Source organism: Falco punctatus (assembly GCF_963210335.1).
Source record: "Falco punctatus genome assembly, chromosome: 5".
Taxonomy (NCBI): Eukaryota; Metazoa; Chordata; class Aves; order Falconiformes; family Falconidae; genus Falco; species Falco punctatus.
In genome coordinates, this window is record NC_137584.1 from 73,919,602 (window position 1) to 73,946,325 (window position 26,724).

General features: G+C 47.2%; 1 protein-coding gene across 1 annotated transcript; it reads right to left on the reverse strand.

The window, feature by feature from the left end:
- Positions 1–803: 803 nt before the first annotated feature.
- GATA4 (GATA binding protein 4) lies at positions 804–26,352 on the reverse strand. Its single transcript, XM_080388119.1, has 6 exons — positions 25,813–26,352; positions 6,579–6,745; positions 3,763–3,888; positions 2,517–2,604; positions 2,106–2,248; positions 804–988 (listed from the first exon to the last, which is right to left on the reverse strand). Exons 1-6 carry the CDS (start codon positions 26,336–26,338, stop codon positions 806–808), a joined length of 1,233 nt encoding a protein of 410 aa, XP_080244245.1. The 5' UTR covers positions 26,339–26,352; the 3' UTR covers positions 804–805.
- Positions 26,353–26,724: the final 372 nt, after the last annotated feature.

The following is a 26,724-nucleotide window of genomic DNA, read 5'->3' on the forward strand; positions in this document are numbered from 1 at the left end:
TGGGTCTCCTCTACGTGCTTCCAGAAGGTTCCTCCTTCCAAAATCCCCCTTTGACTTTGGACAGACCTTCTCCATGCTTGGCCAACAACCTTTTGGAAACAAGTCCCATGGTTTGTAATGATAAATAGGAAAGGAGTTACTATTAAATAGACATTCATTAGCTTTTCAGACCATCTAGGAAAATGAAGACAATGCTCTAGATGTGTGAGCTGAAGATGTGTGTGGGAGGATCTCTTCTCCTCTCTGCCTTAGATCATATCAAATCCACTAAAGCCACCACACCATGTCTCATGAAGTTTGTTCAACAAACTGTTCTGGAACTGGCTCCATTTGGTGGAGTATCACTATTTGAGTAATGAGAAGATGATGGCATTTTCTTCTGGTCAGGAAAAGAACGGATGGTGACAGAAGAAAAAAAAATGTCTCTGCTGCACCATTGTCTGAGTCTTAAATGCCAGTTATTTTTAAATAAAAAAAAAAAACTTTAGAACTGTGTCCATCTTTGTGTTTCTGGCTATTTCATAGAAGGTGATGACAATCAAATAGAGAGGCTCATTTGAAGTGGGAAAAAAAGGCACCGAATCTATTAGTTACTTTGAGATTTGAGTCTTCTCTGTTCGTTTCATAAGAGCTCTCCTACACCTCAGATAAGTCAGTCCTCTTTACCTCTTTGCTGGAACATCTCACAAGGAGAGAGAATGCAGGAGAGCAGGGGAGGTGGGAAACAACATTGACTTGATGATTACATGGCATCTTCTTCATCCCTCAAGCAGATCTGCCTGAAGTTCATGGGTGGAAGACCAGGTTATGTAGTTATGATGTCCCCATGATTTTCAGCTAACACGAGGCTGTTCCAGGAGTCCTGTTTGGAGCTGGTTTGTGGAGACTGGCTGATGGCTGACTGGTAAGCCTGCGGGGAAAGCTTCAGAGCTGAAATGGCAGGGTGAATAGATGATCCATGGCCAGACATGGAAGAGACTGAGAATGCCTATGGAAAAAGAAAACAGCTGTGAACAAAGCTTCAGACCACAGAGGACCATATGAATCCCTTTATGGGGGCCTGGTGCTATTGTAATAACACAAGTAATGTAGATTTGCTGTAGAGCTGCAGATTGAGCTTAGGCATGATACTTTGGACAGGCTCTTTCCTTCTTGTTCTAGACCCTGCTCTTTCCTACTGCTGCATACAGAGCATCTTGTTGTCTTCTAAATGTCAGAAATGATCATTTTACCTCTCAAGGCTTGAAATTTCATTGGCCTGGGGCTCTCCTAGCTTTCAGATGGCCTCCTGTGGATTGCAGGACCCACTCACAGTGCTGCACAGTGCTGCATAGTGCTGCAGGTGCAAGATCGGTCCAGCACAACACTCCACCATGTATTTTTCTCTCCAGGGAGAAAACCGGAGTTCTCTGCATGAACCCAAAAGGAGACCAGCTATCATATACCGCTGTCTCATAGTCGTGCTGTGTGATGATTAATCAGGGCATAGTTAGTAAACCCACACACAGATCAGCTGCCAGAGCTGGGTGTTGCGGTTGTGTGGATGCAGTGCTAGTCTCAAGACATCTAGTGGTGGATACAGTACAGAGCACACCACCCTGCGGCCTTCTGTCATCATCCTGGCTTGCTCTACCTTCGCAGGGGCTCAGTTAAGTTTGTGCTGTGTGAGTTTATTTCCCTCACACTGCATTTCTCAAATAGTTCCACACACAGACAGACAGTGCAGAGAAAGTAGGGTAATATTGCCAAGTTTTGCCTTGCTCACGACAAATCAAATCATAAAAAGGGAATGAGCATTTTCTTGCTATGGGACCTATATAGCTGCCCAGCTACAAGGAATTTCATGTTTTCAACAAAGCTACTACTTCTTGTGGTCCATTCAAAACTACCACACATCATTAAGAAGCTATATTGTGCTGCAGACATAGTGACAAGAATGTGGGGTTTTGCCCATCCCAGAGAATAGATCTCTTACTGTGAACCCCTAGATCCCTGGGTTGAAAAGAGGCAGCCTTTTTCTACAGAGCTTTTGAGGATGTTCTTCTCACCATGTCTACCACCCTAGTTCCCATCTTTGTCCCACTGCCACCATCTCCCCTCTGTACCTGAGAAATTGGGCTGGGGTGCCCATAATGAGATGAGAGCCCAGGTTCTGTTTTTATGGGGCGCATTTCCTCAGTGGGCATGGTGCTGCTGCTGCTGCTAGTGGAGCTGGTTGTCGGGGTAAGACTCTCACTGCTGGATGGACCTGTGAGGAAGCAGATGATAAACAAGGCTCTTTCCAAAGACCTTTCAGTACAGAGCTGTCACCACCCATCAAGAAATTAGTGTGGGTAAAATTAAGAAAATAAGCAGTGGGAAGGGCTTTGTTACTGCTGAAAGGCATTCAGGCATCCCCTGTTCTTGAAGAATCAGCCCATTTTGTGGTTGAGTGTCTAACTCACATTACATGATAGTCAGAAACACACACACACACACGTATACACATGCAATAAACTCCTCCATTCAATGCTTACCTGCTGGTGTCTTTGTCTTGTTAAGGTTCTTCGGCTTGCGTTTCCTTGTCTGAATGCCCTCTTTTCTCATTGCTAAAGGCCTTGGAACCTATGGACCCAAATATAAAAGCACACTGGTTTCTCTATGTCCATAAGATCATCTAGGATAACATGATTCCAGCTCTACCTTGTAGGCTCTGTGAAAACCAGCTGATTTAATTGAAAGCAACAGGATGGAGTCCAAGTTCACTGTTCAGCACTGCTGTGTGAAGATATATGTCAAAGCTAAAAGACAGGCAGCCAAATGGGAATAGATAGGCTTTTCACACCGTAGGCATTGAGTGTTTTAAGGCCAGAAGGGAACAAAGGCTCATCTTATTTAATTTCCTGTTTAATTCAGAGCAGAAGATGTCTTTCTTGCTAATGCTTGGTTTCTGGAAAGTTACCGAGCTAGTGTGGGGTGATGTCCCTTGGGAACTGATCCCACTGAGGTAGCCACCCTCATAGTCAGAAACACTCAGGGAAGTTTTGTTGGGTTAGGTACGGTTTCCCCTCATCCTTGTCTTCCAGCTTTAACCTGTCTCTCCACTCTGAAACACTGGACACCACTGAGAGCATGGATGTGTATAAAAACCCTAGGAGAAGCAACGAGAAGCAGAATGGGGTTTGCTACTAAGCAATCACCAGGGTGTTGAAGGCCTCTGTCTCTATCATAGTGGTGGCTCTATTGTCACTGACTGATGGGAGAAGGACTGGAGATGTTTATCTTGAAGTCCTGCTATGCCTTGGACTCTAACAGAACTCTTCTAGATGTGTCAGACATGACATAGATACATGAAGCCCCCCACTGACAGGAAAATATCTGGACACCCGTGCAAGAGAAGTCTTCTATCAGTCCCATGACAAGTCTAAAACCAAGCCTGAGCTGGGATCTGACACCCTGTGTGGAGAAGCTCAGCCCTTCTTTGTGCTTCTGACTCAGATTTTTCACTAAATTGCCTGAGTTTAGGTGGGAAGAATCTGAGCTTCGTTTTATTGGGTTTTAAGACTTTGATGCAATGAGTAGTTAATTAGTATGTGAAAAATGCCCTGCGTGCATCATCCCTTGCCAGTACAAACTTGGTGTAATGTTGAGAGGGACTAAAGCCCAGAGGGATGGCAGGAAAAACAGTTCCAGGAGAGCACAGAGTTGCACAAGAAACCCAATCCCCAGCTTGGTGCTATCGATACCCTCCCCATAGAGAGCAGAGAGCAATAAAGGTGTTACCCCATGGAGCTTCATGTAGAGTCCGCAGGCATTACAGACGGGCTCTCCCTCAGCATTTCTGCGCCAGAGCGTAGTTGTTGTCGTGTGGCAGTTGGCACAAGAGAGGCCAACGCGGCGGGAAGCCGACTGCAAGAAAATGCAGAGGAAGAAAACATATCAGCCCTCCACCACGACCACCAGCATCATCTCAGATCCCAACAAGCTCACTCCAGCATGCCTCAGGTTCTCCTCTCCTCTTGCCTCTCTTACTTCTCTGCTGCAGTGGATAACACAAGTGGCTTTTTATTCCCTTCTTGCCTTTCAGCTTCTGCTCCACTGACTTCCCACTGCCTCCTGCCTGCCAGTGCTGCACAGACAGTTCAGCTGTCCTGGAGTATCTTAGATGGTGCCAGAGACATCGCTTAAACAGACCCCCAGATCTCCAGCAGAACTAGTAGCTGCTTAGAGACCCACTGCACGTGCACACACCTACACTAAGATGTCTGGATCTCAGACCCTCCTGCCCTTTCAGGCTCCCAAGCCCTTCACCTTCCAAGCATTATGGCGTATCCCAAGAAGTTACCAATGCCATGAATGTTACATACTCCTTGTTGGCTTTGTGTGATGTTGCTCATGTGGCTTGAGGGGGAGATAAGAAAAAGAGTGCTTCCAACAGCAGCATCTTCCTAAAGATAAAGAGGGATAATTGATAGGAAACCCCACTAATGAATCGGTGTGGGGAACAGGCCTTCTGAAGTTCCCTTTTTGGGTGAGCTAGTTTAGCCAGGCTCAAAATGCCACAGGAGAAAGACAATAGTCTTGAAACCATATAAAATACAAGTTTTGAACTTGGAAGCAGGGTGGGAGGTAGGAAGAAAAAGCCACAACCTCCACGCCTCCCTGACTCTTCTCAGCATCCTTCAAAGCTCAGGTCTTATGAGGTTGAGGACAAAGTCTGGATCGGCAGGGGTCAAATTCCCTCTTTGCTTGCTGATAAACTGGGGACTGAACAGAAGTACCAGAGCTGTGTGAAGATGCCTGTTCTTGAGGTCCCTGAAGAGGAGCCTATAGGGAAGAAGTCTGGTGGTCTTGGACATCTAACCAGCTCTGCAGGCCTGAATTGCATAGCTGGCAGCTATTTGATGGGGTGAGAGCCTGAAAGATGAGGACCTGGCAGCTGCCAGGGATTTCCTCTGTGATCTTTGCTACAGCTTTCTCTCTGTGTCTTCTCCCTCATTATAAAACAGGATCAGTTAATCTGCAGCTGCAGAACAATAAAAATTGAAATTCGAGTGCTTCTTAAGACTTCGAAAGCTGGAAAAACCTTGTGGTGCAGAGAAAACTAACACTCCTTTAGTTGTAACCTCACCATGTATTAGCTTCAATCATCAGACTTTGTAAGTGGACCAAGAGCTTAAAGGAGAGCTTGCAGTAAAGGCAAAGATCTCCCCTTGCAGGGCCTTCTGGCATATCTCAGTCTCCAAAAAAAGGGGTTATGCAGTGACAGGTTAAACCCAATCACTTGTACTGAATAGATTTATTTATGTAGACCAGTTGGCATTATTTTAACGAAATATTGCATGCCTAGACTTGTCCTTTTCTTCATGGAAAGTCTCTTCTAGAAGAAAAAGCAGGAATTTGGCCATTTTTGCCAGATTTCCAGTTTGCCAGATGCCCAGCCATGTGACAAAAGTGCAGGTACAGATATGTACAGTTCATGCATTTATATTTCTCATGGGGTTTTCCAAGCCTTACCCCAAGGCTGTGCAGAGTTAACAACATGCATTGCTGCTTGCCCTGATGGACCAGCCCTGGTACCCAACGGGCCATTCCTGACTACACAGATGTACCCAAGGGTAACATGTAGCAACCAGTAAATGAAAGGGAGCGAGGGCCTGGGTGCCAGGGCGCAGACACTGCCTGGCTCGGTCAGTGCAGGATCTAGGAAGGGGTTCTCACAAGAGGGCGCTGGGTGGCTGTGTCTGGTGGCAGTGCTCAAGCCACCAGTGCCATTTTTGACACTTGGAGGGGAAGTCTGTGTTTGAGCGCAGGCAATGCGAAGGACAGGGCAGGTTGGGGATGGAGCCTCATGGAAGACAAGGAGTGGGGAAACGTGACCCTCAGGGATGGCTTCTTGGCTCCTTTCTGCCTGGGATCATTGATGGGTCCACGTCCCTGCAGCAGAGACTACAGAGACCTTCCCACAACCCCTCAACAAAACCAGCAGGTACAGGCAGGAGGATATCAACACTGAGATGTTCCCATCCCTTATGCATACCCCATCCTAACCCCACAGGCATTGGGATGCCCTGACCCTGCAGGCTTTGGGGTGCCCTAACCTGCCCCATAAGCTCTGCTTCAGCTCACCCAGTGGAGCCATGAGTGGGGTATCCAGAAAAGGTGGCCATTCACCATGGAGTGCGAGGGGTCATGCAGCAGTGACTGGGGAATAAGGACCCTGAGGGTAAGAGGAGATGGACTAGTAGTGCGGTGGAGCTGAAAAGAGTTTCCATTTGTCTTAATATGCCTTCAGGGATACTAAACCAAAGACTGGCTTTTGCTAAACTGACACCACAGTACTGCCCCTTTGTCCTACAACCCCTTCCACTGGCCAGCCTGGCTGTCTGCATAACTGGTCAGGACAGTACAAGGTCTTGGAGTGTACCAAGCACAAGACAGTCTGGCTTCTTTTGGAAATCTGGACCAAACCCACCTAGGTTAGGCAGCTGGGAACCCAAGGAGTTGAAACACTCCTGGCATCTCCACCTAGCTGAGGTCTTTTTGCTTCTTCCTTGCACACAGCCTTGCCCCACATGCGTTGTGTGATCATGACTTACCAGCCTCCTCTGAGGTTTGAACAAGGGCCGGTTGATGCCATTCATCTTGTGGTAGAGACCGCAGGCATTGCAGAGGTAGTGCCCCGTGCCATCTCTCCTCCAGAGTGGGGTGGACATGGCCCCACAGTTGACACACTCTCGCCCCTCTGAATAATCATCAAAAAATTCTGCTGCCATGATGAGAGAGAAGGGAAAAGAGTTGGTTAATTAGGCAGCTGTACATTTAATTTCTGGTCTGGTTCTCAGTTTAGCCCAGAAGTGGCATTTCAAGAAAACACAAACATTCAGATTTTATAGGTTGCAAGAAATAGCTCTTCCTGGGATTATTGGGAAAAGGATCCCCTTTCCCTGCCATACACTGTTGGCTGCAGGACTTCTGTGGCAGCAGGGATATGCAGGAACATAGATACAAGGAGACAGAAATAGAAAACTTCCCTTCTGCTCTGATGTTATCCAGTTTTCAAGAATGGACATATCCAGGGCAAACAGATTGGGGCAGGTGAACAGCCATGTTTACAGTCAAGACAAATTGCCTGTTACTATGGACAACCACAAGCCTGGACCCACAAAGCAGAACTGCCCAGAGATCAGACACCTGAGCATCTCGCAGCGGGGCTCAAGGGGGTGTGGGCAGGGAAAGCTGTGCCATGTGCTCTGCTCCCCTACAGGACTTCTCCTCACCCAGCCCATGCCAGCTCCCACCCAGCCTCCCTGCAGATGGTAGCGGCTGCAGAGAGCCAAGAGGGAGAGATGTTCATGTGCCTAAGACCTACTCTCTGCAATGAACATCTCCTGAACTACAAGAATCTGCATGTATGACCCCAGCTCAGACTGTCAGCTAACAGACATCATTGAGCATTGATGTGTGTCAGAGGCTGAGCTTTTGATGCAGATTTCCATCGTGCTTGATGTCATTCTCTAGAGCTTGGTGCGTTCACCCACCATGTTCCTGGTTCATCCTCCACCGGGGCCCGGCTGCAGCTGTGATGGGAGTGTGAGGACAATTGCCCTGGGCCGAGCCAGTCCAATCCCTCTGACTATGGCAGGTCCATATCATCTGCAAGGCGGTGCAGAGGTCAACACAACACGCCTCAACTGCATAGTCATTTGGAAAGACACAGGTCAGTTCACCCTTGGCTATAATGCCCTCAAGAGGCCAAGACCTTTGCCTAATAAAATATAAACATCATCTATAGGCCTTGCTGAGATGTAAATATAGCTGCATCCAGATGGCATGGCCCTTGAATATGCATGTTGATGACGGTCATCCCACCTGGAGAATATAGGCTATTGAGTTCAGCTTGAGGATGGATTTCTTCTGTTACAAAACCATTCCTTGCTGCACATGGACATGTTCTGTTATAGGCACCAGAAAGGGAACACTATATGGTAAAATAACTGGGGAGAAGAAGATGACAAATGACAGCAAAGGGTTCCATTACTTAGCATAGGCTGGGAATAAACCAGGCTGCTGAAAAAAATCCCAACAAACTGCAGCGCACAGGCGATATTTGGAGACAGTAAGAGACCTTTGCATCGGGGCCTTCAGCCGTTATAGGCCAGTGCCCCATTAACTCTTAAAATCTTATTATGTATCTTGCTACTTTTTGTGCTTGTCCGCCTGCTTCTTATACGAGTATCTCAGCTTTCTGCTGGAAGGCAATAGTTCCCCAAAGAGCAAACCCACAGAATCTGGCTTCTTGCCGATCTGTGCCTTGACCCCATGTGGATTCTCTGATATCTAATAAGGGTTATGCTCAAACATCAGTCTTATTTTCTCTTTTCTCCTGACTATTTTTGGAAAATCTGCAGGAAATTAAGTAACCATGAAACAGGCAAAAGATTAAAAAATTACGAAAGTGGCACCAGTAAACAAAGACTCAGAGAAGATAATTCACATGAGCCTAATTCTCTCTAGAAAACCAGGCTAAAAAAGGCAAGGGATTACACCATGTGCCCATGGGGAAATGATAGAAAACAGTAAATGAGCGTACCCAAGGGACTCTGGAGACAGAAAATAAGGAATCCAGCATCTTCTCAGCAGCTTAGGAAAATCTCATTACCTTTGAGCAATTCCGGTGGTTTAGGAAAGATGGCAATCCCTCAAGGTTATTTTGGTACACATGGATTCAGTGATACCATAACCATAATGCCTCACTTTCCCCTTTAAAACCATAATTGAGTCACAGCCAAAATCTAGATCAAATAAACGTCCTTTGAAAAGAGAAAGGATTGGAACAGCTGGTCAGGAAAGAACTCATTTCCTTGAAAAATCTCAAGAAAGGAAAACATTTCACTACTTTTTTCATCTCAAAGTTGTTGAAGCTTTTGATTATCATTTTCCAAAGAAAAAGCCAAATTATTTTCACAGTAATTTTTGTGCTAGAAGAAAACCCCTTCTTCTTTGAAAATAATTCATTACAAAGTTGTTGACATAATCCAGTAAGAATTTAGCAGAGCAGAGGTAGTCCAAAGGTAACAGCTAAAACTCCTGACCAATTTGAGTTCTGAGTGTGACTAATTACAAAATATCATCTCTCCTGCAGATTTTTCCACCAGAAAACCAAAATCAAACGTTTTCAGCCAGAGAAAAAGGAGAAATTTCTTAACAGTCCCTCATAAATTAAGAGTTGAACTAGCTCTTGAATAAGAAGAGCTCCCTCAAAATGGGTGTAATATGAAGAAATATCAAGCATGGGTACACTTCTATTTTTAGAAGAAAACAGAGGATGTAGAGTTGAACCAAGGCAAAGTATAAGTCTCTTATTTTCTGACAATAATCAAATTTGCTGCTGAATATTAAGTGTTATTTCCTAAGAGTTTGCGTGATACCCAGCTTCAGTGTCCACAGTATTTTCATTGTTGGTTTATCATCAGACATCTAAAGCACCAGTACAAAGCAGTTTTGAGACCTGCTCTCCTTTTTCATCTGTATTTGTTCGAGCTACATTCTCCACTATGTGTTTGGTGGTTTGATTGGTGGGGTGTTTTCAGTTTCCACGGGATTTGGACTGGAGCTTCTCTCTTGAGGGACTTTTACCAGTTTAAGTGTCCAAAAGTCCTCTTCTGCTTCCATAGTAATAGCATTTGTGTGGTTTTCTCCTCTCAGCTGCAGGCAAAGGTGATCCTTGTGAACGTTAACAAACAGGAATCACTGGTGCTCGAGACGGGGAAGGAACAGAGTTTGTTCCCAGGGCACACTGAGGCTCCACGCAATGGGTGGCTCTCCCTAATCACAGCCCTCATGGGGTGATATCAGATGGGTGCGTCCCCTGCATGCACCACCCAGTGCTGAGTCAGAAGATGACATCTGCAGAGTGCAACCTCATTAAAACCATTCCTGGAGCCCCATCAGAGCAGAGGGAGCTCCTTGACCTCAAGAGATCTCACCTGGAGGACAATTATCCTCTCCATCTTCAAAGTATGCTTAATGACAGCAAAGGATGTGTCTTGGACACCACTGGACACCGGCTTAGAGAAGATGATGTGGGCTTAGTGCATGCCCTTTAGTGAACAAAGGGCATTTGGGCCCCAGCAGAGAAGTGGAAGGCAAGAGACTGGATTTATTTCTAAAAGAGGTACTATAATTTCACAGCATCACTAAACCCAAGTTTGAAGTTGCCAAGAGGAGCTTTCTGAGCTGACCTTCTGGCCACACAGCTGAGACAGCCCAGCTGCTCTTGAAAACCTGAAGGTCTACAAAATAATGAGAAAGTGTCACCCGAAGAGCTGCAGCCCATGCAGCTTGATGTGGATGGGTGTCCAAGACCTAGGAAACTCAAATGTTTCCAGGGCTCAGAGCCCACAGGAACGGTGATCCACTGGCAGGCTGAGCTGTATTAGGCATGGAGGTCACTGGGCTTCAAGTGCACTAATCGTTTAATTTGCCATTGTTATTAATAATGGGGATTAAAGAGGCTCCCCGGGAAAAAGCAGCGAAGTGTTTTCTTGGCTTCTGTCTCGGGCCTGGAGCTCTAAATCCCGGCATTATGAGATCCCCTGACACTTATTCCTTGTACTTAGCAGCCGGGAAAGGAAACGTTTATTCAGGCAGCAAATTGCCCGAGCGACTCCCGGAGGGCCTTGAACAATGCTGGGGAAAGGAAAGGCTCCCCCAGTCGCACTCAGGGCAATAATTTCCGTTTTGTGGCACAGGAGCCGCTGCCTGATAATGGAGATTTATGGGTCCGTCTGGTGACCTCTGTAATAGCCTCTCTGCTAGAAAGATTTACTCCCTCTTCCAAAGCCAGGTATGGCCAGTGTGGGACAGGGTTGAGGAGAGGATAACGTCTGATGGATAGGCTGAGAAGGACACTGGCTCATGGTTGGAGTAGCCTCCAGTGTGGTGAATGGCCTCATCTTCCTCTTTGAACGTATAGCACCACCAAATGCCTTTGCTGAGCCCTTATCTTGGATAATATCAATTTTGGGATCATTCAGTACTTCTTATGGGCTGGGTCCCTGGTGTTGACTAACGCTAATGGCCTTCTACTTAGTTCTTCATAAGATCCTACCTCTGGTCCATGAAGGAGCTTCTCATGTGAGAGCATATCATGAAATTTTGCTGAACAACCCAGCTGGTGGAGAGGATGGATTGGGTCCTGTCCCTATCCTGGTCATCAGCTTGCTGTGTAAAAGGAGATCTTTTTCCCTCTCACACCTAGAGTTTATGAGGACTGCAAGGTTGCCAGAGCAGGAAATGTCACTTGTGTGTTGCACAACAGCCTCCTAATCTTGGGTGAGGCCTTGAGCATGCTAATGTCGGAAATACTTTCCACAATGGGACATTCAGTCCCCAGGGAGCCAGGAGTAACTCTTAAGTGAGGTGCTGGGGTCTGGTAGAGAAAAAGGATATGGCCCCTCATGGCTTTTAGTCATCGGGAGTGGTCCTTCACATTCACCACCGGGTCTACAAAAATCAACTGGTACGGACAATGCAGGGCTCAACAAGAAAGCAGATCTGAGCACCGCCAGCCAGCCCACACCTACAGGCACTTTATCCAGCATGGATAGGACATGACAGCATCTCTGACCAAGGACATGGCCCACCCAAAGTCTGAGTACTTTTGCCTTCCCAAGCAGGAGAATCAGATACCCTCTTGCAACCAAGTCAGCTCATAGGGAGGTTGCCCAGGGCTTGAGTCTGAAGAGTGGCTTGAACTGCCTTCCTTGGGTCTTCCCAGCAGCTCTGCAAACCCCAGCTCTGCCAGTCTGACAGTATGTCCATTCCTAGGTCCAGACCTTCTGGGTTTGTTCGGGCTTTTCTTTGACAACCCTAAATCTCTTAGCCTTGGAGAGATCATCTTGAATACGCGAACCTGATGGATCAGGACCCAAAAGAATAATAACAATAAAAGCACCTGCAATAGAGAGATTTTGAATCCTTCAGTTCAGAGCCAGCAACCAGCTTCCAAGTTTCTGTTCCCAAATCAACTTCTAGAAGGGGACAAAAAGCCCTCCCTTCACTGGTTTTGGTCAGACAACAACGAGCTTGTCCACCTTCTTCTGCCCTCCAGCCCCCTCCTGCCTTCACTCCCTCTGAGTGAAGAAGAATGGAAAGAGACTTCCATTAATACAGCACTGGAGTTTTGTTTACAGCTGGAGGGACACTTGATATCAACATTTCCCCCTGCAGAAGTGTCTTCTCAACCCAGAGAAGCAACTCAATAAAGGAGAAGCTGTTCTTCAAACACAGCCAAGCACTTACAGGCTTTAAACAGACCCTGAGAGCAGTTTTCCCTGCAGTGAAGCAGATTCCTAAAACAATTTGTTATGATAAGAGGTGAAAGCCACGATCCTGTGTATATGTGAATCCCAAATGGACTCTCAGGGGCACTCGCAGCTGAAGGCAAAGGACATTGGCCCCTTGGACTTATGGACATCCTAGGATTCCACCCAAGACACCATCACTTTCTTCTTCAAGGCAGAGACATGACTGCACAGCAGGGGGAAACAGGTTTTGCCATTCCCAGTTGCTCAGGATGGTTTGTCCCAAATCCCAAGATGGTTTCCATTAAAAAGTGACAGTGTGGAAATCCTTCCGACAGCTCAAACCTTTAGGGGTCCTTTCAATAAGCCTTTTGCTGCAGCTAGCGGGGCTGAAAAGTCACATCTATTTCTTTTGAAAAGGTTGAGATGCTCCCATGAATTGCATGACTCCAGAAGCTGAAGTTTCAAGTGGAAAAGCCTAGCAAAAGCTTTCTGGTCAGATCACAGAAGTTACAAGTGTTGGTTGGTTCAACACTGTGGCAGAGCAGGGCTGAACTGGAAAGGAAGACAGCACCAAGAAACAAGGAGAGATGGAAGTAGAAAGGGCAGGGAGGGACTCTAAACAAAAGAGCCCAAATTTATGCATGGGAGAGATCTGTAGCCAAAAAAAAAGCTGTCAGTGAGCCTTTCTTTTTTCAACATCATCAGTTTGACACATAGACTGGAATCAGAAAGCTGATGTGCATTATCTTACCCTTCAGCTAATGGAGCCAAGGATGTTTCTGTAAATACAGGTTCTGCCTGTTGGCATTCCCCCCCCCACACCCCCACCCTCTTCTCTGCCTGTTTCCCCTCTGAACAGAATTTGGGGAAAATTCATCCAGGACCCCACTATTTTAGAGACTTATGGGACCTAGACATGGGGAGAACAGGAGAGTGCCTGTTTGAGTAGTGCCCGTCACTGAGTTGGTTGCTGGTGGGAGTGTGGCTCCCTACACTCCTCTGGTTTGGATTAACAGAAGTCATCACCTGTGTGACTGCTGATCTGCAGGAAATGGAGAAGCAGGTAAATTCCCTATGCTTAGCCAGAAACACAGTTTCAAGCAAAACACATCATTGTGCAGCTTCACAGAAATGGCTTCATGCTGTTCCAAGAATGTTTTGGGGTTTATCTGACACATCTGCAGTGGAGAAAATGGTTGGTTGCTCAGTTGGCTGCCTAGATCAGCTTTCCCCCTGCGAACCTAAAGACCCTGCTTAGTGCTTAGGAAACATTCACCTTACAATCTGGCTGAGCCACACACTGCTTTTAAAAAGGCAAAGAAATCTGGGGTTTTTTTTCCCTTGCTTCGTGAAATACCACAGCAAGACTGTTCCTGTGCGGCCCTTCCCAGACCAAATGTTTCATGTCAAGGCAAAGGGAACATTGTGTCCCTCCCCTGCAAAGCTCCCTCCTCTGCCTGCGGCAAGCCAAGGTCTATGGCACACACCATTGCCAACAGCCAAGAATACTCCTTTCCTTCATGGATATGTTTTCCCTGGTTTGAAGGACAGTGGAGTTAGAAGCAGCCAAGGGACCAGCTGAGACTGTATGCAAGAGGGGCACAACAGGAAGGTTGGTCACATGCTGGGCCTGGCTTTGAGTTCAGGCTTGGCTCTGCAATAGGCTTCCCTTGAGCAAGGCTTTTCATCTTGCGACACTCCTCTTCCCCCAGAGAAGGAGCAAAGGCTCTTACCTGCCTCACTGGAGGGGGCAACAGGACCGCTTTCAAAGGCCACAGTCACAGATGTGGAGACAGTGGTTGGAGGAAAGGTGGGTGGAGACGGATTGGATTCCTCTAAAGCAGATTCAAACAAACTGCCTGGTTTGGGAAGGAGCAGGAGAAAGTCCTGGGGGACTGGCCAACCTCATTGCTCAGAAAAACATTGACAGCTGTCTGGCACACCAAAACTACCAGACTCCAAACCATCAAGCCCAATGGCTGTACCAGAGCTGTGTGGAAAGCCTGTCGACCCACACACTAAAGTACTATGTCCCACATCCAAAAGGTACACAGTCTGCTATACAGGAGACAGGCATGCACACATCCCCAAGAATGTAGGCTGCTTTGGGTTGGAGCACTTGCTGGCCACCGCTTTGATAGCAACCTGGTGTCCAACAGCAACTTCTGCTGGCTGTCAACTTGTGTGTGAGTGAACTCTAAGGTCTGCTTTCTTTTGCTGGGATGCATGCCTAATCCCACCCACCAAGATGACCTCGCCTTTCTTACTTTTACTTACAGTTCTCACACTTGTAAATATCTGAGGCTCTTCTGATAAACAGGAGATTCCTCTGCTTATCGACTGTCCAAATATTTTTTAACAAATCTTAGATTAGCATGGAGAGCCCAGGGAATGGCCAAGATGAGGCTATCCACAGCCTGGGGTCTGCTTGGCAGGAGGCACCTGGAAATGGTTTTTCTCTCTTTTGACAAAGGAAAACCAGCTACAGCATTATCCTCCTTGAAATATGGCCCATCTCCAAATGGACATGTCTACCAGAGGCTCTTCTTGCAGGGAAAGGGACAATGGGGAAAAAAATGTAGAGGATCAGAAAAGTTTAGGATTTTCAATGCCATGATCTCACCTAGGCAGCTATTTCTGAGTTGAACATAGGCAATGGATCATCTCCATCATGTGCAGCTGTGTGTGGTGTGCCCACAGGAGACCGCAAGCAGGTGTGCTGTGGAGGCATGCCAAGCTGCTGCTCCCTGGCTGAGCCATGGGAACTGGACATATGGCTACTGGGAGACTGGTGAATTGGGGCCAGTTACTGGGTAACTGGTGAACCCTGACCCTAAGCCCAGTTAACAGAGTCTAGCCATGTTCAGATGCTCTCGAACCCCAATCTACAGGGGTGACATACAAACTGCTTCCGAGGACCTGCACCAGGAGATGCTTGGGTCAGGCTCAGATGGTCTGTGCTTGGACCATGCCAGGAGCTGTGCTACTGATTGAAGAGCATGGTCTGTTGGGCTGCCACGGCTGGCATCTGGCACTAGTTCATCACCAATGGTGGCACAGCCATCACGTGCTCTCGGTCCGCTTGGGCTCCTACAGAGCAGGTGATGAGCTGAAACTCCTTAAACAATGGGAACAAAATGGACTGTGGTCATACATCCTAGCGCAGCATCTGTCTGTCTGACGGTGACCATCTGGTCTGCCTATAGGAGTAACTACCAGCACCCAGGTGGACCAAAGCCAGAGCCAGCTCTGGGCCCAGGGAAATTGGTGCTGTTTGGGATCATTACAAGGGCATCAGCTAGCCAGACGTATGCCAGACCACAGAGCCAAACTCTTCCCCATAGTGGGAGAAGGCACAAGGGGGTGCAGCACAAACCACAGGCTGGGCATTAGGAAAAGCGTTTTCATGAGGGGGTGGGGGAATTTCCATCCCTGGGCATTTCCAAGCCTCATCCAGGTAAAGGTAAAAGGTAAAGCCACAGCTGACCTCAGCCACTGCTAGTAGTTGTCCTGCTTCAAGCAGGAGGCTGGACTAGAGGTCTTCCAATCTGCATGTCTATGACCCTGCAACTCCAGAAACAGAAAGATTCTTGGGTTTGGGGTTTTTTGCCCCAGACTAGCACAGATCAGACAGAAAGACATTTATCTGAATCAAATGGGCAAAATCCTGCTTGTAGGAATACAATTAATTGTATTATTGTTATCATATGTGTGCATGTGTATTATACATGTGTAAGTGTATATGTACATACATATGAATGTATATATTTGTATATTTACACATATACCATGTCCTGAAGAATGCCATTGTAGCAAGCTAGGAGTAATCTCTAATCAGTTATTTCTGGTTTTGCTGTTAGAACTATTATTCTATGGCTATATAGAACATACCTATATAGAATTGTGTGTGTATATATACATTTATATATGTGCACAAATATAACACACACACACATATATATTTTAAGACTCTCTTTGTATATAAAAAACATATATATACCATGCGTAGGAATGTAAGAAATAGGTAAGGTATATATGGTTCCACATGTCTGAGCCCTCTCTGAGCATGACAGCAGTAACCAATACTGAGGATCATGTGCATATCCAAACCCCTGCCTCAGTTTTCTTTAGTTCACTAATTTAGACACAGGCTCTGACTCAAATTTGGAGGTGTTGCACTGACAAATCCCACTCAGAAGAGTTACACCACAGTAAGTTAGGCCAGATCCTGGCCTCCCTACGGGACACCAGCCAGGGACAAACAAAAAGGTGTTTACTACAGTTCATCACGTTACAGGGGGCAGTCAGTTTGTCTAACCCCTGGCCCTTCTCTTTTCCTCTTTTATTAGTTATTCTGAACGTTAAGTCAACTCAGCCCCTGAGTAGGGTGGGAGGATGGAGCAATTCCTCCGGCTGCCGATAAAGATCTTCAAAGGTCAGTTCGCACAGAGACTGCAGCCCAGGCCAATGAAACTGCAGGTACCGAACTTATCAGGGCAACGTATAACTTGCAGTTTTTCTAACTCAATTGATTGGACTTTTTATCTAAAATAACAGGTATTATAAGATAGGCGAAAGTTGAGATAAGGAAGAAAATTGAGTAGGTCTTGAATCAAGATCAACTTGGGGACAGGTTCAAACTCCCACACCTGCCCCAGAGGAATCAATGAAAATTTCTTGGCATCATCTGCTCGTTTTGAAATGCTGCTGAAGTTGAGTGAACTTTGAGACCGCGGCGTTTATTCTGTGATTATAATTAACCTGCTCACCCGTTGTTATTGATTTTGCATGAAGGGAGGTGACAGAGTCTGACTGGGATGTTGGTGTAGGAATAGAAATGCTTGGGGAGGGCAGGCAGCAGGGCAGGCAGCTAGCCCTGCCAGAGCAAGACCCTTCCCTGGCTGGGGGCAAAGGGAAGGGGGCATGAGGGGGATTTCACCCTCCTGCTTGTGGCCCTGCTTGTGCTGGGAACTGAGAAAACCCTTGAGGCCAGACCTCCACATCCAGAGGGTCTGGGTAAATCACAGCATCAATGATCTGCCCCACTGAAGCAACGAAGGACCAAACATGAGAAGCCCCTAGAGAAATTAACCTAATATTTGTGCACAGGATCCAGGGCATCCTCCCAGCCCAGGGGAGCAGAGGAGGAGACATCACCACAAGACAGCTGCCTCTCTTGTGCTCCACATCACCAAGGCATGTCCCAACTCAGCATCCATCCCAGCAGCTAGTCCCTCGAGCAGCCAGCCCCTGGGGCCAGCACTCCCTTCCCAAAATAATCTCAGGAATCTGGGGCCAAACATGTCATTTGGAGGAGTCCTGATGTCTGGGGCTCATCGCTTCACTGACTTTTTACAGCTCCAGTGCTGCAAGCCGTGAATATTAAATAACGATGGCTCCCTGGGTTGCAAACCAAAGAGCCTGGCTTGGAAACTCACAGGAGTTTAAATCATAAATATCAGGTTGGTTTTTTGTGTCTTCTAGAGTTTCTGCATGAAGGAATCAGGGTTTCCCAGCTTTTCTCTTGTCCAGAAAAACTGCTTCTTCCCTTCCTGCAAATATAATGACATGACTCGGGAAGCTGGAGCCTGAAGGAAAACCGAGGTGCACTGAAGCAGGAGGACTGGCAGCAGCCAGAGGCAGGCAGCTGAGAAGCAGACAAGTGGGAGGTGTCTCCCAAACTGTTTGGAGATGTTTGCAGAACCCAGGGAGACAGCCCACTTTCCCGGCCGTTGAGGCCAGAGGACAACCTGGACTTACTTAAATATTGTTATAGACACAGCCAGAGAGCACCGTGCAAGACAGAGCTGTGAAAAAAAAAAAAAAAAAAAAAAAAAAAAAAGCAAGAATTGGCAAAATCTTACGCCAAGGGAGCGGCCTGGTCTCCTGACCCTGCTGCTCCATCTCTGCACCCAACCGCTTCCGCTAGGCTTGAGTTTTAACCTTTTAGGAGTCTGATGGCAACAGGCAGCAGACCTACCCCAGCACCCCGTAAACACATTGTGCTGCGGCTGGAAGCATCGACCCGAGGAAAACAGCCGAGCTTTGGGAAGAAGAGCAAGAGCAGGCAGTGACGTCCCACTGCGGGACCTCTCCTGAAATGCTCCCCCAGCAGACACCGACTTAATTCCCAGGGATTAGGAGGAAACATTTCCAGGCAGCAATTTTGTTATCCCAGATTCAGAAGCGTCCAGTACCAGTCCCTGGTGGAGACAGGAGATCAGCCCCACCGCATCTCTTAGCCGGCTGCCCTCACCCCACCTCTGGTGGAAAACTTACTTTTACTTGACTTTCCATGAATATTTTTTTTTCTTCTTTCACAAACAAAATGAATTTCAGAGTCTCTCCCAAGGCCAGCATGAGCTGTTTGAGCCCAGCTGGCTCCGATAAGGGGCTCACCAGCTCTACTGGTCACTAAAAATAATTTTGAAAAAAAAGCACAAATCTCTACACGCTGCAACATAAAAGCCAAGTGGCCACTTTCCAGAAAGGAAAAAGAAAGGTCCCACTGGCCTTTGGGGCTTCACCCCCCCGAAAAATCCTGTAACGGCCCCATATAATTTGCAAGGAACTGCATTTCTTCCCTATGGAAGCTTCTTGTATGGGCCTGATCCTGCACCAGCTCCCGGCAAACACCATTTTGCTTTAAAATTTGCTTTAAAAAGAAATGGTTTCAGCTCTGAGCAAGAAAACTGGGGGGGGTTTGGAGGTTGGGGTTTGTTGGTTTTTTTCACAGTACATACTGAATCTGGTTGGGGGGGGGGGAGTGGTTGGAAGGGCTGATCCTGCAAACCTTGCCTGGGTGATATAGCAGCATCTGCCTCAGGAAGACAGAAAAAACAGCAGAAAGACGGAGGAAGGACCCAACTTTGCCCCTGCTCAAGCAATGGATGTGTCCTACATTTAGATGTCCATATAATTAAACTAAAAACCCCTCTGTGCCAGCAAATAATTGAGAAAAACATAAGCACTGGGCATACCATAGAAATAAAAAATTATTTTCACTTCCAGCTGACGCTGCCCCAAACTTGGCTTTAAAATCTAGACCTTGACAAAACCTGAAAGCTGAAACATTTCAATGTAGATGGAAGGGTCAGATCTATGTTCAGCTTTGAAAATCTCTGCCCAGCTCTTCTTTCCTAGCAGATCCAGTGCCTGCCCACCCGCCTGCGCTTTTTTGAGATGAGAAAATCCAGCTCCAGCTTATCATTTTGAAAAAGAAATCCCCACTGAGTGCTCCGAGTGTTTCAAAGGGTGCAACCGCATGGGGAATGCTGCAAAATCAAGCATACCCTGCAGCAAGCGACCTTCTGAAAAACTGCAAGAGACAAAAAAAAAAACATTTCTGCCATATGAGACCTTCCAACGGCATCGCTTAGCACAGCAGAAACGTGGGGGTTTTCAAAAGAGCCTTTAATGCCACTTGTACGAGCCCCTGCAAAGCCAATGATGATCAAATTATTTTCAAGTGCTGTCACGCTCGTGTAAGCACCCATGTATAAAGACCTCACTGCTCAGGCGTGGCAAATAATTGGGTTTAATTTGTCATTACAGATGTATTTACAGCTTGGACCGGTCACCATGACCGATGATTTGGGGAAGACTTGTAAAGGCCAGAGAGATTTTAATATTTTGCCGTAATGCTGGACGTTATCGTAGAGAGGTGCAAGGTTTTTGTCTCACAAAGGGGACCTGCAAGGTCTTTTTCTTCACCCCTAAAAAAACAAACCCATCAAAAAAACTCGATCCACCCTTATAATGAAATTTGCTTTTATAATTTGAGTTAATTTTGGAGGCAAGAGCACGTTCTCACCTCTTTCCCTGGTTATTTAAGCAGCACTTCACAGTCACACACCAAAGGCGTATTTACACCTTCCTGCCAGACAGAAACATGAATTCAGGATCCATCTACAAGGCGAATATTTGGCATTTCCAATCTCCCTTTTCGCAGTCCTACAGGCATAATTACACACATCCCCCCTGCCAAAGCAAGCCATACCTGTAACTACCTAACCTTGCCATTACAGCCGAGGGGCTTTGGCGACATAATTACGTTACTGGGCAATCACACGTCCCGTCCCCGTAACACGGGGCCGGCACAGCCATCCCAGCAAAAAAATCTACATTTCTGTTTCTGCCCTCCCCAGCATGAGCAAAACCAGCCACTTTAAGCCCACAGTCTGAGCTCTTGAAACCGACCCCCACCCGATTTCGCAGGCAGTGGTGAGCCCCAAATGGGAGGCAGACACTTCACTACATCTTTTTATATAAGGGTTGCAAGAGCCTCAAAGGACCCGCAATGTTCAGCTGCATCTCCCCACCTTCCTCTGCCTCGTGCCCCCCAGGAACATCACTGAGCAGAGGAAGATCCCCCTGAATATCCCATTTTTGCATTTCCTTTGCAGTAAGGAAATTGTAGGGTGGGAAGGACACACTGGGCTGACGTGAATTTGGGAACAAAACCTCTGAAAAATTATATATTTGCACCCTTTTTTCCTGTGCGTGCAAAGCTCTGTGGGGCTTGAGGAGCAAAAATTTCAGCCCAGAAACCTATGCCAATGAGACAAAAAGGTTTCTGCAGGTTTGGGGACTACAGTATCAATTTTTAAAAAAATAATTTTTCCTTAAAACTGCATTTTTCCACCTTTATTTTAAGAGCCCCTGAACACATCCTCCCCTTGCAGCAACAGGCTGCCGACCTTCAGGCACAAAAACTTGCTCATCTCACTGCATTGCTGCTTTTTCACCCAATTTGGGTTTTTATTTGCTGGTTGGTGCTTTGCTGATGTTTGAGGGTTTTTTAATTATCCTTAATTTTTCCGAGTGAGATGGTTTGCCCATTCAAAATACACAGCTGCTTTTGGGATAACCAGTTTTGAGGAGCCCCTCTGTGCCTGCTGAGCAAAGGTTTCTCCAACATCAGAAAGGCACAGAGGCAGCAGGATCGGGCCCGATTTCCTTTGGGAAACACTGCCTGATAAACATGTGTTTCCAAGGTTTTTGCCTCTTTCCCCCAAAACTGGTGGAAATCAATATGGAGAGAGCAAAATATAGGCTGTCTCATAAAAAAACTATTGCTGTTATTCTTGCAGGGATAAAGACACGTACATGAGTGCGAGTGCAGAGGAGAAAAATAATTAATCCTGGCTTAATAAAGTCTTAGATTCAGTGCCAATATCCACTGCCTGAAGTTTTACTGCTTTACAAAAGTCCATGAGCATTTATAATATATTATATACTACACCATGGCTGTTCTATGCAAAATGCATTTGTATTCAGTAATAAAGTGCAATTTTTAATTAAATAATTGTATTATTAATAAAGGTCATATAGTGCCCATGATTTTTTGTTGTTGTTTTATTCTTCTTGTTGCTTTATTTACAATTTAAAATATACTATTTGGGGACTGGGGGGGTAATAATCAGTTGTGTGTCTGAGCTTGATCTTGCTTAAAGATCAGAAACCCTAATTCTGTGGGTTTCATCCCAAATCCCAGACTAACCAGTGACAATTAAATTAGGCAGGAGAGCAGAACGTGGCTTGAAACCCACAGGGGGGAACAAAGCCCTGGGCCAGCTTTCCCAGCCAGTGGAGCTGAGGCGAGAAACGCAACCACTTGCAAAACAGGGGATGTAGAGTCCCGTGCAAAATGCAAGACATGTCCTACGACCCAACCCTCCAATCTACAGCCCCATCCCTGCATCCTGTGTCCCCATCCCTCTATCCTTTGGCCCCGTCCCTCCATCCTATGCTCCCATCCCTCTGTCCTATGACCCTGTCCCTCTGTCCTACGGCCCCATCCCTCCGTGGGCAGGGACAGCAGAGGTTCTGGGCTCCCCTCATCACCCACTACCCCACGGGGAGCAGCCACCTTGTCCTTAGGTGCATGGGGAAGGTCAGGGGACACTTGTAGGGCAGAGGGTTGTAACAAATGCCAATGAGTCACTGGGAATGCCGGCTCTGGGATGCTACAGGGCAAATCTCTTAGCATCCCTATGGGAAAACTTAAGATCTGGTTCACAATCTCTCCCCCACCAGCAGTAGAGAAGACATTTTCCAACAGCCTCTGCTCCAGGCTTTGATCTTCCCAGATGCTGCTGCTGTGTTCAAACGGTGCCTGCTTGAGGAACCCTGACTTGGACTTAGTCAAAAAAAAATGCAAAGCACCCATCAGAAATACCCATAGCCCCTCACCCCCACTTACTCCCAACCACATCAACCTTCTCAGTGCCACAGAAAATAAAACACACACACACACACCAAAAAAAAAAAAAAAAAACAAAACCAACCCAAAAACCTGCTGCTTTTTTTACAAATAGCAAAACTGCAGGGGGTAGGGGGGTGGCAAACCAGGATGTGGCCCTCCATCCCCAGCCTGGAGACATCCAGGAGGCAGCAAGCGGCAGCGACTCTACACGCCTGGGCTCCCGTGCCGGCCTCGATCCCCGCTGCCCTCAGCCTGGGAAAGGGGAAAGGGGCAGGCTGCCCGACCCTGCGAATTTTGGGACAGATTTCAGGAGCTTTTTGGTGCTGGCAGGCAAGTCTCCCGTATGGGGACATCGCAGCGGGTCCTTTTTATGCCTCATTAAGTCGGGAATTCACTGTAACCCCACCCCAGGCAATGCCTGGAGCAAGTTCATGGCCTCAACCACAGGGTCTGATCCTACCCTTCAGGGTAATGAAATAATTCACCAAATTTACCCTGAAAAGCCCAGATTTGGCATTTTGAACTCACACCAGGGAATGTTTTTCAAATCGGCCCATGTGATTTACCCACCCATCCTTCCCAGTGCTTCACACGGCACAGCTGCATTGGCACGTTTTAACCCTGGCCAAAATTCCTCTTATTAGGGAAAAACAAGATGTTTATTTCTTTAAGGATCATTTTCTTTGAATACATTCTCACTAAACTTCTTTTCCTGGTGCATTGCTTTACAGCAAGGAAAAAATGTCATGCCCACTTGCATAGACTGCATATCTGTGTCTGCATATTCACCTACACCTGCATAGACTTGATCTTCATTATTAAAAACTGATAATAATTAAAATTCTAAAGATCCCAGGGGTGCTCTGCAATTAGCGCTATCCAGAGGTGGTGGTTCTCCAGGAAGCAAAATCACTGGAAGAAAATGAGAGTGCTGCAAAAATCACTGGATTTAACCCAGCCTTGCACTAAGGATTGCGTTTCCACCTTGAGATTCCTCATTGTGCAGAGAATAAAAATATTTTTAGTCCTAAGGAATGGCAAAGGAAGGAGTAAGCACTGCTGTGCCAGGGACTGCTCAGATGCCGAGCCAGGCTTGGATGTGTTATTAAAGTGGGTCTGTCCACGACGGTGTGTGTCACCCCCCTGCTACATCTTTCAGTGCCTTCAGTTTTTCAGCCCATCGGGGCTTTTCACCTTTGCTCATAAAAAATCCCCGCTTCTCCCCACTCAGAAACCACCAGCCAGCCTTTCCACGCTTCATACAACCTCCTCTGTACCTGCAGCCTACAGCATTGCCCCAGCATCTAGAGGGGAAGGCAGCGGCCACGTCCCAACTCAGGGAGAAGAGGGGAAGGGGAAGGTCTAGACCTTAAAATAGTTGCCAGGGGAGCTGCCTTCCAAAAAAATCCTGAATTTAAATTAATCCTGAATTTAAAACTCACCAGCTCTCGAGCAGGTTTGTGTTGGTTTTTTGGGGTTTTTGGTTGTGTTTTGGTTTTTTTTTTACCAAAACCCAAGCACTTTTTATTTAAAACCCAAGTGCTTTTTCCACCTTCAAGGCAGAGACATGATTAGACCCACGCTAATAAATCCCCCAGTTTCTGCCGTGCTGCCCTTGGCGATGCTGGAGATGATACTGTGAGTGCAGCACCCGAATCAGGACCTGGCGATGAAAAGGATCCCAGCTCCTTCCTCCTTCGTTAGCGACTGCTTATGTTTTCTGGACTGGTTCAATTCATCCCATCTTCCTGGTGTTATTTAAGGGCCCAGATAAAAACCACTTCTTGCCACCAAAATGCAGGCTGCAAGACCTGCAACGCAAACAGCTGCGTAACACAGAGCTTGAAACCCCAAAATCACTACGCTTAATCTCTGGCACCTTAAAATCCGCCAGGTGTTTTTGCAATGCAATTCTTCATTTGCATTATTTTGTCTTTAAGTTATTTTTATTACTAAGAACCCTTCTGAGACCACTGCAAAAAGGTAATATATTTTTCCCCAAGGGAGAGATGACACTGTAGTCAGATACAAATGCACATATGTCCTTGTTGAAAATATCCAATTATTATTTGATTATTTGATTTGTGCTGCTTTTTTTCCTATGCTTTCTACCTTCTCATGGCTTCCCAAAAAACTTGCCTAGTTGGCCAAAACTTTACCCTTAAAGGTAATCTGCCTCTGATTTTTAGCAATTTCGTAATGCCCAAAGAAAAGCAGAAGGCTTTGGCAAGGCCAAGCCTTCACCAGCGCCCAACTTGCCTTTCTGTAGTGCTTTAAAATAATACTAAAGATAAAGCAAATCTTGCTAGATACGATGGGAAAATTACCCTCCAAAATTCAGGTTAAAGAACGCAATCTTAAAATTTATTTGCAGACAAATATGAGTCGTTTTCTTTGTTAACCCCGACCCCGAAGCTGACAGAAATACTTTCATAGAGAGAAGGCAGGGAGGAAAAAAGGGTTTATGAAACCGCGATACAAATGTGTGCCCCGCATTTCTCTCCCCTTTTCTCCTTCTTCCACCATACCAAATACAAAAGCAATTTTTTAAGCCATTCGGGATGATTTCTGGCTGTAGGACCTGGGGCGCATATTGAACTGAAAGGTTCTGAGATCAGGATCGGCACAAGAGATCAGGGCTGAGATTTTATGGGGCAAGCAGACACTGAAATACAGGGCTGGGTCAGTCAGATGTGCCTGTGAGCCCCCCAGGAAACACGATAATCAATGTGGATACATTTTTCCTCCTCCATTGCTTCTCGCTTCTCAGCACTAGATTTCCCTTCACTTTCCCTTTCTCTAGCCAAAACCGACCTTTCAAAAAATTTTAAAAAAAGATGTCACATGCAACAGCCCCAAGGAAAGATCTGGGATTCACAGGCCAAATTTCATTTCCCTATTTTCCAAATAATTTTTCCCTATTTTACACCTGAAGCAAGACCAGGAAGGGACTGCATGCATGCCCATGGAGCACTGTGGTCCCGTACACTGTGGACATCCCCTAAATCCCCTCAGAGCTATTTGTAGACCCAGCAGGCCCTTGCGCAGTAGCTCAGCACATCATTTCTTGCCAGTCCAGACCTACCCTAAACTACATTTATTTTTATTAAAACTGTGGTCCTTGAGGATAATTTGAAATGGCAGTTTTGCAACCAGAGAGGAGGCTCCAGCAGCGACATCCTGAATATGCCGAATTTCTCCCTCCTGCCTTTCTTGCCTCCTCGCCCGACCCAAAACAGGGTGCGTGCACAAAAAATTAGGGGGGGCAGTGGGGCGCAACCCTCCCTCCCCTATCCCAACCCTGTCTGCGCTCACCTATGTTGGCATGCCGGGCGGCTGCGGGCGTCCCTCGGCTCTGCAGGTTGTGCAGCATGGGGCTGTCGAAGGGCGAAGAAGTCCAGGTCGTGGCCATTTCAGGGCTCATATAAGCCGGGTAGGGGCTGGAATAGGAGCTGCTGAAACCCCTGCTGTACTGCTCCCTCCCGTTAGCAGAAAGGTTCAAGGAGCTGCTGTAAGCCGCCGCAGCTTCCCGGGAAGAGGTGGCAGGGATGGGGGTGCTGGTGGAGAAGGAGAACCGAGGTGACATGGGACGATGAGAAGATCCGGGGTTGTAAGCGGCACTTTCGGCTCCGGGTTGAGTCCAGATGGAGTGGCTGGAGACGGGGCTGCCTTGCTGGGAAGAGCCGCTGCTCTGGAGGTATGGCAGGCTGGGGAGCATGGAGGTGACCCTCGTAGTGGGCACATAGACGGGGGACGCTGCGGCCGCGCTGTGCATGAAGCCACCTGCCCCCTCGTACGCTGGAGGGCCGGGGTTAGCTGCCATGGCTAAACTCTGGTACATCTCGCGATGGGCCTTCCCAAACCCCAGCCGGGTCCCCAGCCACAATCCAGAGCAAAGGGGAGCGAGTGAGAAACCCCCAGGCTTCGCTTTCCCCTGTGGTCAGCAGTGGCCAGAGAGGTTTCGCAGTGCTACAGCCTTCCAGTCAAAACCAAAATACCACCAGAGATGCGATTTCCGTCCACCCACCCCCCTTCCCCACCACCCACCTTCCCCACCTTCAGCAGGTCTGGCCGCCTCTTCGAGACCCCAAGCCAGAAGCCCAGGTCCCTCCGGAGGAGAGATTTAGCTCCCGCCTGGCTTTAGCTTCTCCCACTGGGCTCCATCCATCACCTCCTGCTTTCCCCCCCCCGCTTTCCCCCCCGGCTCCACGATGGGGCTGGGCTGCT